Source organism: Leucoraja erinacea, chromosome 5, assembly GCF_028641065.1.
Source record: "Leucoraja erinacea ecotype New England chromosome 5, Leri_hhj_1, whole genome shotgun sequence".
NCBI lineage: Eukaryota > Metazoa > Chordata > Chondrichthyes > Rajiformes > Rajidae > Leucoraja > Leucoraja erinaceus.
The window spans coordinates 20,716,314-20,728,883 of NC_073381.1; the positions used below are offsets into that span (position 1 = coordinate 20,716,314).

The 12,570-nt window shown below is 42.2% G+C and overlaps 1 protein-coding gene across 1 annotated transcript in view; it reads right to left on the bottom strand.

The window, feature by feature from the left end:
* The window catches only part of ddx43 (DEAD (Asp-Glu-Ala-Asp) box polypeptide 43), a 74,189-nt gene that overhangs the window by 33,216 nt on the left and 28,403 nt on the right, over positions 1-12,570 (bottom strand). The window contains exons 6-8 of the mRNA XM_055635218.1: positions 7,849-8,005; positions 7,622-7,740; positions 3,627-3,737 (exon numbers count right to left, since the gene is read on the bottom strand). Coding sequence (XP_055491193.1) covers positions 3,627-3,737; positions 7,622-7,740; positions 7,849-8,005 — 387 coding nt within the window. The remainder of the gene's footprint in view (positions 1-3,626; positions 3,738-7,621; positions 7,741-7,848; positions 8,006-12,570) is intronic.

Below are 12,570 nucleotides of genomic sequence, written 5' to 3' on the forward strand. Positions count from 1 at the left end.
CAAAAAAAAAAAAAAAAATCATAGCTTGGTTAAAGAACAGTTCCGCCCAAAATCGCAACACAGTTGTGGATGTAGCCCAGTCCATCACACAGACTAAACTCCCCACCATTGATATCATCTATACTTCACGCTGATTCAAGAAAGTAGCCAACAAGGATCTTTCTAACCCAGGTCATTCCTTCTTCAAACTTTAGTCGGGCAGAAGATACAGAAGCTTGAAAGTGGCCATCACCAGACTCAGGCATCGACGACTGCTTTGGGGCCACCTCCTGCACCCACACACAACTGACTGACTTCATCCACTTCACCACCAACTTCCATCCGGCACTCAAATACACCTGGACTATTTCCAACACTATTCCTTGACCTCACTATCTCCATCACAGTTGATAGACTTCTGACCGACATCCACTATAAACCCACTGACTCCCATGGCTATCTGGACTACACTTCTTCCCACCCTGCTTCCTGTAAGCACTCCATCCCCCTCTCCCAATTCCTCCACCTACGCCGCATCTGCTCCCAGGATGAGGCGTTCCACACCAGGGCATCTGAAATGTCCTCATTCTTCAGGGAACGGGGATTCCCCTCCTCCACTATAGATGAGGCTCGCACCAGGGTCTCTTCCATACCCCGCAACACTGCTCTCTCTCCCCATCCCCACACTCGCAACAAGGGCAGTCCCCCTAGTCCTCACCTTTCACCCCACCAGCCGTCATGTACAACAAATAATCCTCCGTCATTTTCGCCACCTCCAACGTGACCCCACCACTCGCCACTTCTTCCCATCTCCCCCAATGTCTGCCTTCCGCAAAGACTGCTCCCTCCGCAACTCCCTTGTCAATTCTTCCCTTCCCTCCCGTACCACCCCCTCCCCGGGCACTTTCCGTTGCAACTGCAAGAAATGCAACACCTGTCCCTTTACCTCCCCCCTCGACTCCATTCAAGGACCCAAGCAGTCATTCCAGGTGCGACAAAGGTTCACCTGTATCTCCTCCAACCTCATCTACTGCATCCGCTGCTCTAGATGTCAGCTGATCTACATCGGTGAGACTTAGCGGAGGTTGGGCGATTGTTTCGCCGAACACCTCCGCTCGGTCCGCAAGAACCTACCTGACCTCCCGGTGGCTCAGCACTTCAACTCCCCCTCCCATTCACAATCCGACCTCTCTGTCCTGGGTCTCCTCCATGGCCAGAATGAGCAACACCGGAAATTGGAGGAACAGCACCTCATATTCCGCTTGGGGAGTCTCCATCCTGCGGGCATGAACATTGAATTCTCCCAATTTTGTTAGCCCTTGCTGTCTCCTCCCCTACCTCAGCCCTCGGGCTGTCTCCTCCCATCCCTCAGCCCTCGAGCTCCTCCTCCTCCTTCCTTCTCCCCCTCCTCCTCCTTTTTCCTTCCTTCTCCCCTCCACCCCCTATCAGTCTGAAGAAGGGTTTCGGCCCAAAACGTTGCCTATTTCCTTCCCTCCATAAATGCTGCTGCACCCGCTGAGTTTCTCCAGCATTTTTGTGTACCTTCGATTTTCCAGCATCTGCAGTTCCTTCTTGAACACCAGACTCAGGAACAACTTGTTTTCCCTCTGTTAACAGACTTCTGAACAGTCTATCAATAAGCTGGGGTACAGTCCCTTTTTTCTAAAGGGCCTGTCCCACTTTCACGACCTAATTCACGACATATTTTATTAGTGGACATTTTTCATCAGGCTAGAAAAAACGCCCCGACCTACTTGATGCCTAGTGAGTACCTACGACTAGCATCACGGCCTGCAACAATCTACCTACGACCTCGTGACGACCATGCTGCGAGTACGAGTCAAGGGCAAACTCGGCAGAGGTCGTGAAATTGGGACAGGTAGAATTTAAGACTGCACAAATAATTTATAAAGTAAAAAGTAAACTGCTACCTGTAAACATACAAAAACTGTTCAAAGACAGAGAGGGGGGTTATAACTTTAGAGGGAAACTAAACTTGAAACAGCATTATGCTCGGACCAATTTAAAAAGTATGTGTATTTCCATTTGTGGGGTGGTTATGTGGAATGGTCTTGACGAAACGATTAAACAAAGTATGAATATAATGCAATTTAAAAAAATGTACAAAAGATATATCTTTGAAAAGTACAGTAATGAGGAAGGAGAGTGTAATGCTGCTTGTTCTTTTTGTTCTTTTCTTTTTTTGTTCTTTTTTTCTTAATAGCTTGATTGGAGTAGTTTTATTTGAATTGGCTGTTTAGTTTGTTTTATTGAATTTTGCATTTGTTAATGGTGAAGAATGGGGGTAGGACTTGACAAGCATAAGCTTCTTCCTATCCCTTTTCGAACAAGTCTAATGTATATTATGTTGAAATTGGCTTTTGATTTTTTAATTTATGTGTGTACATATATGTTATGTATATGTGTATGTGTGTATATGTGTATATGTATGTATATATGTACATGTATGTGTGTATGTATGTATTTATGTATATATATATATATATATATATATATATATATATATTTTCCTTTTATTTATTCATTTTCATCTTTTCTTTTCTTTTTTTTTTTAATCGTTCGAAATAAAAGATATCATTCATTCATTATGAACACTGGACTTTTTCTCTGGAACCGTTACATGCTGATAAACTATATTCTACACTTTGGTACCTATCTCTTTGCTCTCCCTTTTGTAGCTGTGTTTGGTATGAATGTATTCATGTACAGTATTATATGCTTTGATTGGATTGCACGCAGACAAAAGCTTTCCACTGTACCTCGGTACATGTGACAATAAACCCAATAAATTTTCTGAACTGTTGGATAAATATTAATTACCCCAACATAATTTAATTTATTTTTAGAAAACGTCACACTGCATTATAATAAATTTCCCAGTGAAGAGGGCAAGTTTAAAGGGTGGGCAGAACCATGGCTCCATTGAGTTGGAAGGGAGCATGTGAACCAGTGCCCCGGTGTCGGAAAGTAGATTATTGGAGATTTTAATTGTACAGAGATTTAGCGCCAAAGTGCCACTGGTCAGCAATAAATGTTAATCACAATTTCCCCCCTCTTCCCACCGACTAAACATCCCATGTGCTCCGTGACAAAGGAACAGAAATATCCTATTTACCCTATTTAGCTGGTGATCCTACACTCCATTCCCTGCATAGCTATATGCCTGTCCAAAAGTCCCTTAAATGTCACTTTTATGCGTTTTGCAACTCAACCAATTTCTCAGCCAGGGCAATAACTTGTTTCCATTTCCATGAACTTTAGCTAACAGTCTTTTCTGGAAATATCTAGAAATAAAATCCAGAGGCATTTCCCTGCCAACAATCTGAACCATTTAGTTAGCCAGCTCCTTCCCTTTAGTCCCACTTATCAAGACATTCTGTTCTCTAATGTATATAAAACACACAACAACATACTCAGTATTTCCTATTTTCATTTTGTTCCTAACATAATTTCCTTTCACCTAGCATAATTTACTTACACAGAGTGTGCAAATTCTTTTGACTGTATTAATTCTATTAATAATTCTATGCATGCCTGACATAAATGAGTGGATACGAAGTTAAAAGGAACACACATCAGAGCATTTTCTCAGAATGCATTTTAACCTCTTGTATACCTATCAATACCTCTTAATTCCTTTGTAACTGTACTTGTTGCACTCTTCCTGTATCTGAAGGGCAAGCTCTCTAGTTGGCGTGAGGATCAACATTCCAGGGCCATCAGTTTTGTCACGTGGCCTAAAAACAAATAGTTATAAGAGCATAATCATGGAGGGAAGCAATGACAACTCCTGATCAGTTAGATCATTTAAAATAAATATAGTCATTCAATTCCCAACACCAAGCTGGATCACATTTATTTATATCATCAATCATTCAAAATCATCAAAATGTCAACGTCTGGGTCAACACTAAACGTATTGCTTCGTCATAGAGCAATTTTTTTTAAAAGCCGAAAATTAATTATGTATTACTTGATTCCATATACCATTTCCCTTAATAGGCTTAGGTAAATAAAATACTATCAAGTTTAAAACATGAAATTAACAATTGTAGACAGTAGCATCAATTGCTGCTTTGGAAAAATATTGCAATTTTCTACACTCTTCTGCACTTGGAGAATTTTAACACTCTTAGAAACATAGAAAATAGGTGCAGGAGAAGGCCATTCGGCCCTTCGAGCCAGCACAGCCATTCAATAGGATCATCCAAAATCAGTACCCTGTTCCTGCTTTTTCCCCCATTTCCCTTGATTCTGTACTTGATTGACTCTTGGAAAGCTGGCTTTATTTTTTAGACCAATAGAATGAGTATTCTCAATTCTGTTTCTCTTAATATCTTGAAAACCTCAAAGCACCCGAAAAATCCATGAAACCCATCACAATCCATTGTGTAATCCCTCCTCTTAATTCAATTGTTGGAGTCTGCTATCATTCCGAAACCTACAGCAGATACACGGTAAAGTACGCAGAAGTGCCCAGGGCTACTTCACGTAGTCTACCAGGACTGTCCAGAGAATTGGAGTGTTAAGCATTAAGATTGTAGTACAAAGTCTGGCCTTATTGTTAACTTTTATCCCTGCTCATAATATTTTAATAATTCATTGGGATGGATTTCAAAGAAAAACTAAAAACACCACAGTTGACGTTTCAGGTCAATGACCTTCATCAGTGGCCATTTTGTTCTCTCTCCTCTGATGCTGCCTGACCAGCTGGATGTTTCTGATATATTCCCTGTTTTTATTTCAGGTTTTAAGCAACTGCAGTTTCTTTTTGCTTTACTGGATAGATCCCAAATCTCTCCGTCTCTGGTTTGTCTTTATTTGTCCTATTCCTTTAGACCATAAAGATTTTACATTAAACCATTATGCATTTGTTAGAATTCTGCCTATGTATTTTGTCAATGAGATTACATAATCGTAATTAAATCTACTGTAACTGATAAAACAAATTGCAGTGAACTAAAGTCACTGGTGACTGATTAATGAAGTGCACGGATCCTATATGCTTGAATCCTATATGCAACTGTGCATTGGTTATTACGTTTTTTGAATTTTGTCAAATTATTGAAACTTTATACCACATCATTTCCTGTAATCTTTAAAATGTACAAACTGTGGTTGTACTGGTTTAATTTTTGCTGCCTCAATTGCACTGGTTTTGCGTCAAATGCTGAGTACTAGTTTCCAGTTTCCGATACATAACTGAGCCTAATGATCTGAACTTGCTGAGATTTTCAATAATTTGCCATAAAGGGAACAGAATAAAACGCTATAATTAGAGTAAAAGTATACATACATAATTGAATGGCACTCCCAACAGTATTGCCATCAGGACTATGAGAAGGATAATATCACTACTGTTTCCGGTGATCTGAGGAAGAAATTTCACTTTTTTCTAATGGGGCCACCCGTTTGTGTCAAATGATTTTTGTCGAGAGGTAAATCCATGCAACTAATGTTGAGAAATATCTTTAGGGAAGCTATAGTTTATGCGAAACCCATAGTCTGGCCACCTGACAGAAACTGACAAACCTGATAGTATCTATAATCACTGTTTTCCTCTTTAAACGATCTTAAATGGTTGATGTAGAAACGATTACTAAACTATTGAATTTTGTATCACAGATGACATTCAGTTTAACCTATACTTGCCGGATCTCAAAGATATACTGTTTATACCCATTTCTCACTGCACTGTGATCAAGCACACACTTTAGTTCTGTTTCACATTCACCCACTTCCCATTTCCCCTCCCTGAAAGTTCTGCAGCATTAAACTCTCTCTCTCTCTCTCTTTGTGAAACATCTATACCCTCAGTCCTATTTCAAATTTCTTGTGTCAAATGTTAATTCTCCTCCCTCAAGTTTACTGGGCAGTTTTACTATGTATTCAAGCAAATAATTACCTGCCATTTAAAATCTCCATACTCCCCATGTTCTTTGACTCCGGAGATAATGACCTGAAATCATGATCACCCATGGAAATCAATCAATCAATCAATATTTATTACATGTCATTTGAACCTCAGTGAGGCTCAAACGAAACTCTGTTTCCACAGCCATACAAACAAAGACAATTTCCTACAGACATACACATAAATTCAATTTACAGAAACATCCATCACAGTGAATCTCCTCCTCACTGTGACGGAAGGCAAAGTCTTTTCTCTCCCCTGTTCTCCATTTTTCTCCCAATGTTGAAGCCCCAGGCGGGCGATGGTAAGTCCCACGGCCATTTTAGGCCACGCCGGGCCGATGTACGGCCCCGCTCCCGGTCTAAAAGTCACGAAGTTGGAGCCCCCGGCAGGCGCTGGAATGTCCCGCGGTCATTAAGCTGCGCCGGGCAATGTACGGCCCCGCTCTGGGTCGTTCCAACCCCGCGACACGGGCCAGAGAAGTCGCGTTGCGGGAGCTCCGGAAAACGGTCTCCACCCGGACCCGCGAGCTCCCGATGTCCAAGTCCACCGGACCTGCGGCTGCAGCTGGAGCTTCCGAGCTCCGTGGTCGGGCTGCAGACCGCAAATGCAAACTGCTTCCCGGAACGCTCGCCTGATTTATTAAGCTTCATATCAATCATCTTCCATACTAAACTCATATGGCACTTAGAACAAAACGAAGTCTCAAATGTATGTTTTTAGCGTTCTTTAGCTTGTTTTATGTGGGGGGTGGGGGGAAAGGGTTGAGAGGAATTTTTTTCTAATCGCTTACCTCGACGGAGATACGATTTTTTCCGTATCGTATCTCCATCCGTACTGCGGCCTAACATCGAGCATTTGGCGGCCTTTGCTGGAGACCGATTTCAAGAGCTCCACGGCAGGACTTTAACATCGCGGAGCTTGCGATCCCTTTGCCAGGGATCGACCTCTGAGCTCTACCGCGGGAGCCCGCGGACTTGACATCACGGAGGTTGCGGTCTCTGGTCAAAGACTGACTTCGGGAACTCCAAGCCGCAGGAGCTTCGACTGCCCCGACAAGGGAGCTGCGATCGCCCCGATGGATGGTTCTACTGTCCCGACCGCAGGAGAAAAATGAGGGAAGAAGATTAGACTTTATTGCCTTCCATCACAGTGAGGAATGTGGGGAATCCGCTGTGGTGGAAGTTTGTTGACTTTTATGTAGTTGTGTGTCTTGGTATGGCTGTATGGTAATTTGCATATCACTGTACCTTAATTGGTAAACGTGACAATAAAAGACCTTCGAAACCTTTGAAATTATTCACGCCAGCTGATAGTGTGGCAACATCTCCCCACCCTTTCTTCCCATCCATACTATCAATGAATAGTTCCTCTTAACCTGCTACTTTTCAATACCTCACTTCAGTGCCAGTTCATATTATTCTGAATCTCAACCTGATCATATTTGCTCATAACTACCAGCGACTGGTATGTGCCTCATGGGCTCGACTTTGCTAGTTTCGAGAGAATCGTGGGGAGTAGCATCAGAGTTTGCCTTGCCACACTGTATGCCGCTCCCGAGCCCATCTAAATGGTTTTGGCAGCTCCATGGTTCTTTCAACCCTATCTGGAAGTGGGGTGCTTTTTCGGGTTTGTTACCCGAGATGGGTAGATGGAGAGGGGATTTTCATAACCATTGGTCAACGTGACAAAGGCCAAATAACTTACACCGGCTGCTGATCCAGGTGGATGAACCCAGGCAAAAGATACACCAACGTTTTTCCAGTTCCTGTCTGTGCTATCCCAATCAGATCAAACCCCAGCAGAATCACTGGCCATGCTTGAGACTGAAGAGCAAAAACACATTCCACAGATCACAAAACTAAATTTCACTGACATTACTAGAATGATCAATTTACAGCAACTGGTTGAATACAAAGTGAAAGTGTTCCTACCTGGATTGGTGTTGGGCACTGGAACCCAACTCTCTCAATGTTTGCCATAATCTGTGGGTAATGTTGAAAAGCTTCCATAAATGTGCACACTGGTTTCGGAAAGTCTCGTTTATTGCCTTCCATCATATCTTCACACATTATATTGTTGTTTGACTTTCTATTACAGATGAGGGAATAAAATTAGACTTTTTATTGCCTTCCATCAGCGAGGAATATGGGGAATCCACTGTGGTGGATGTTTACGTTAACTTATGTAGTTGCGTGTCTTGTTACTTTTTTACTTTGGCTGTATGGTAATTTGCATTTCATTGTGCCTTAATTGGTACACGTGACAATGAAAGACCATTGAAACCTTTATTAAAATATGCAGGTCAGCACAGAGAACATTGGGGAGAAGGCAGGCATGGGTTATTGACTGGAGACGATCTGCCATGATCACAATGAATGGCGGTGCTGGCTCGAAGGGTCAAATGGTCTCCTCCTGCACCTATTTTCTATGTTTCTATTTTGCAGTAAGCGTTTGAGACTCAGCAACACATTTGGAAAGATTACACTATTCTCTGGGTTCCTATTTCCAACTCTGTTTCAGTTCTGAAATTTGGTTTAAAAAAAAGGTAATCATTGCTGACAAGCTTTTGATTTCTTTGTCACCTGCTTGTGGGGGGAGTGGAAGGGGGTGATGGAGGAGATGGACGAAATTAAGGATGATAATCTTCAAGAGTGCTTCATTGTCACATACACCAAAAACAGAACAATGAAATTATTGCTTGCAGCAGTATAGTAGGTCTGTAAACACAGTATTCAATGGATAACATAATAAATCAAACAAGTTAAAAAAAACAATGAGTACAAAATAAATGCTCAAAGTCTCTAGTACGACCAAGACAATTCATAGTTTGAAGTTTAGTTGGTATTTGTAGTGTTCAATAGCCTGATGGTTGCTGGGAAAAAGCTGGAGGTCCCGGTTTTCAGACTCCTACACCTTCTTCTCGATGGCAGGAGTGAAATGAGAGCATGGCCAGGGTGATGTAGGTCCTTGATGATACTGGCTGCCGTTTTGATGCAGCACCTCCTATAGATCCCTTCAATGGTGAGGAAGTCGGTACCCATGATGGACCAGGCAGTGTCCACCACTTTTTGTAATCTCCTTCGTTCCTGGACATTTGAGTTGCCAAACCAGGCCGTGGTACAACCAGCCAATATGCTCTCTACAGTACACCTGAAGAAACTCGAGCATATTCGTCAACATACTTGAGTACTCCTCAAACTTCTAAGGAAGTAGAGGCATTGATGGGGTTTCTTTATGATTGCATCAATGTGTTGGGTTTACTTCCTGCCTTTAACTAGGAAATACTGGTTCCATTTTGACTCCTCCCCTTTCACAACTAACAATGAGTGGGTTTGTAGCCGAGCTGTATCTGGATATAATGCTCCAATTTTAACAGATTTTAAAATACATCTCTAGTGCATCAACTTGGCATGATGGAATTGTATCCATCTAGCAGCTTGGACAACAAAATAAGGTATCAATCTGTGTACATCCATGTACGTGCATCATAGTCCAGTAAGGAGGCAACGCATTCTCCTCAAATAAGAGTAATACTGGAAGGCAGCAGATGGGAAAGATAATCAACATTATCTCAGGTTGAGATGAATCTATTTTTTGCCAACATTTTTTAGCTGGGGATATAATGTTTATACACGGACGTGCCACCCTGCTTGGACACAGTTCTGTTCAGAGGGTGGCAGATAATAAGCAGTACCTTTGCTCAACAAGAAACACACATTTTAGAGCACACCAGAGTGATCCTACATTCTAAATAGAATACCATCTCTAACATTCAGTCATGTCCGAAAAATGCTCCGCCAGGCGCAGGATCAACGTCACAGTAATGTTCCTGAACAAGAACAAAAAGGTTCGAAACTTTTCTGTGCTACTCTAAAATCATATGATTATCACCGTCTGCTGGCTCACTGCTACAGAATGCAGAGGGACTGACACGTCATTGTAAAGAAGCGGACCTTAGAGATGGGCTGAGCATTTTAACTGTCCTAAATAGACCATCTACAATTAGTGGTGAAGCAATAGGTCGCACGCCACAACTTCCACCAAATCCCACTCTTGACAAACTCCCAGCCCTGGCGGAAGTTCAAAAGCCAATGTTGCAATTAACGTTTCGAAAAGCTCCCAGGAGTAAATGCTAGACCAGCAGAAATCTTCAATGGGAGTCCACTGTTGATTAAGGAACTGTCACAGCTACTTGAGATATTTTGGAATAAGGCAAGAACAACCCAGGACTTCAAGGGCGCTTTAATTACTTTCCTATACAAGCATTGCGGGAGCCATTAAGTCTGCAATAATCAGCAATCGCATTACTCCTTGCTAGAATCCTGTTCAACAATCACTCATCTGCAGGGGGGCCTAATCCTAGAAAGCAAATGTGGTTTCTGTGAAGGACATGGAACAGAAGACAATTTTTGCAACAAGTCAACTCCATGAACAAAACTGCAGGTTGTTTACCGAGGAGAATTGAATAGAAAGAAAAACTTAAGTGGTTACAGGATGAGAAGCGGAAAAAGCTCCTATAGAGCAATAACACCAAAAATAGACCCGTTGAACTAAAAGGATTTTTCTCTGCTTTAAATACTTTGCTCATCAGTAAGAAATCTGTTAGAACAGATCTGGAGCTATATACACAATCTCTTAAGGTCAATAGTTTGCACTTAGACTATACCAAAGATGCCCAAGAAATATCAAAAGCATGTCTTATATCTAGATTATTCTTTCCTCATCCCACAAAACTTTTTAAAGTTGTATATCTATAATACACAAAAGTTCCTTCAAAATGAGCCTTTAAAAATCTATATCTCCTCAATTTGAAGATAACTGTAGAAGAGCTGTGTCAAATTGTCCGAGAAGATGCAATGATAGAAAAGTAGATAGTAATTTGTTGGTAAATGGGGACTAGTGGGGACAAGGTTTAATCTCCTGTTAAAGGCAGAAGATTCAGACACAGGGACAATAGACAATAGGAGCAGGAGTTGACCATTTGGCCTTCGAACCAGCACTGCCATTCAATGTGATCATGGCTGATCATCCCCAATCAGTACCTCGTTCCTGCCTTCTCCCCTGACTCCGCTATCTTTATGAGCCCTACCTAGCTCTCTCACAGCACTGAGACCCACAGAGACACACTGCTACTCTCACAGCACAGAGACCCAGGTTCGTTCCTGACCTTGGGTGCTGGCTGTGTGGAATTTCCACAATTTCCCCATGACCGCATGGGTTTCCTCTGGATGCTCCGGTTTCCTCCCACATCTCAGACTTGTGGGTTTGTATGGTAATTGTCATCCATAAATTTGCCCCTAATATGTAGGGAGTGGGATAACAGAAATAATATGAATGCTCGGTGGGCCAATAGGCATGTTATGATACTATGTCTCTAAACCACATAATAAGAGTCGTGTCACTAGAGATGTGGCATCAAATGACTGGAATGGGAGAAAATAAAATTGTTCAAACCTCATAAAATCATACATTATTTTTTCAGGATTCGGAGAATCTAGGATTATACTGAATGAAAAGCTACAATTAATGTACAGAGGACTTCCACTGAAGATTGCGAGTGCTGGTGAGCCGAACAACTCACTGCAGTAAATATTTTACTCCTCTAGAGGGCACTGATGCCATTGCTTCAGAACACAGGCAATTTGAGAGTAAATAACCAGTTATCCAGTAGGTGCCAGGCTTGATAAGTGCTGGTTAATCAAATGCACAATGGAAGTGGATGGTGGAAAGTTCCTCAGATCTTGTCTAGTTTCCTTAAAATACCCTGCACTTCTTCAGGGTCATGTTCAATGTTCTATAGACTCAGGATCAGTTCCTGTGGATTGGAGGGGAGCTAATGCTATCCCACTTTTTAAGAAAGCGGGGAGAGAGAAAACAGGGGAATGAAATATGACCAGATTCAATTTAGCCTGACATCAGTGATGAAAGGGGGGAAGATGCTGGAGTCACATTATACAGGCAAAGGTGAAAAGGACACAACGACAGTATGCACTCCAAGCGGGATTTGAACCGGCTACCTTCCGGTTGCCAGCCGAACTCTTAGCCCATTGTGCTATCTGTCGCCTTTTATAGACCAGTTAGCCTGACATCAGTGATGGGGAAGATGCTCGAGTCAATTATAAAAGATGAAATAGCCGCACATTTGGATAGCAGTAACAGGATCAGTCCAAGTCAGCATGCATTTACGAAGGGGAAATCATGCTTGACTAATCTTCTGGACATTTTTGAAGATGTAACTAGGAAAATGGACAAGGGAGAGTCAGTGGATGGAATGTACCTGGACTTTCAGAAAACATTTGATAAGGTTCCACATAGGAGATTAGTAGGCAAAATTAGGGACATGGTATTGGGGGTAGAGTGCTGACATGGATAGAGAAGTGGTTGGCAAACAGGAAACAAAGAGTAGGTAGGGATTAACGGGTCTCATTCAGAATGGCAGGCAGTGACTAGTGTGGTACTGCAAGGCTTGGTGCTGGGACCGGAGCTATTTGCAATATACATCAATGATTTGGATGAAGGGATTCAAAGTAACATTAGCAAATTTGCAGATGACACAAAGCTGGGTGGCAGTGTGAACTGTGAGGAGGATGCTATGAGAATTCAGGGTGTCTTGGACAGGTTGGGGGAGTGAGCAGATGCATGGCAGATTAAGT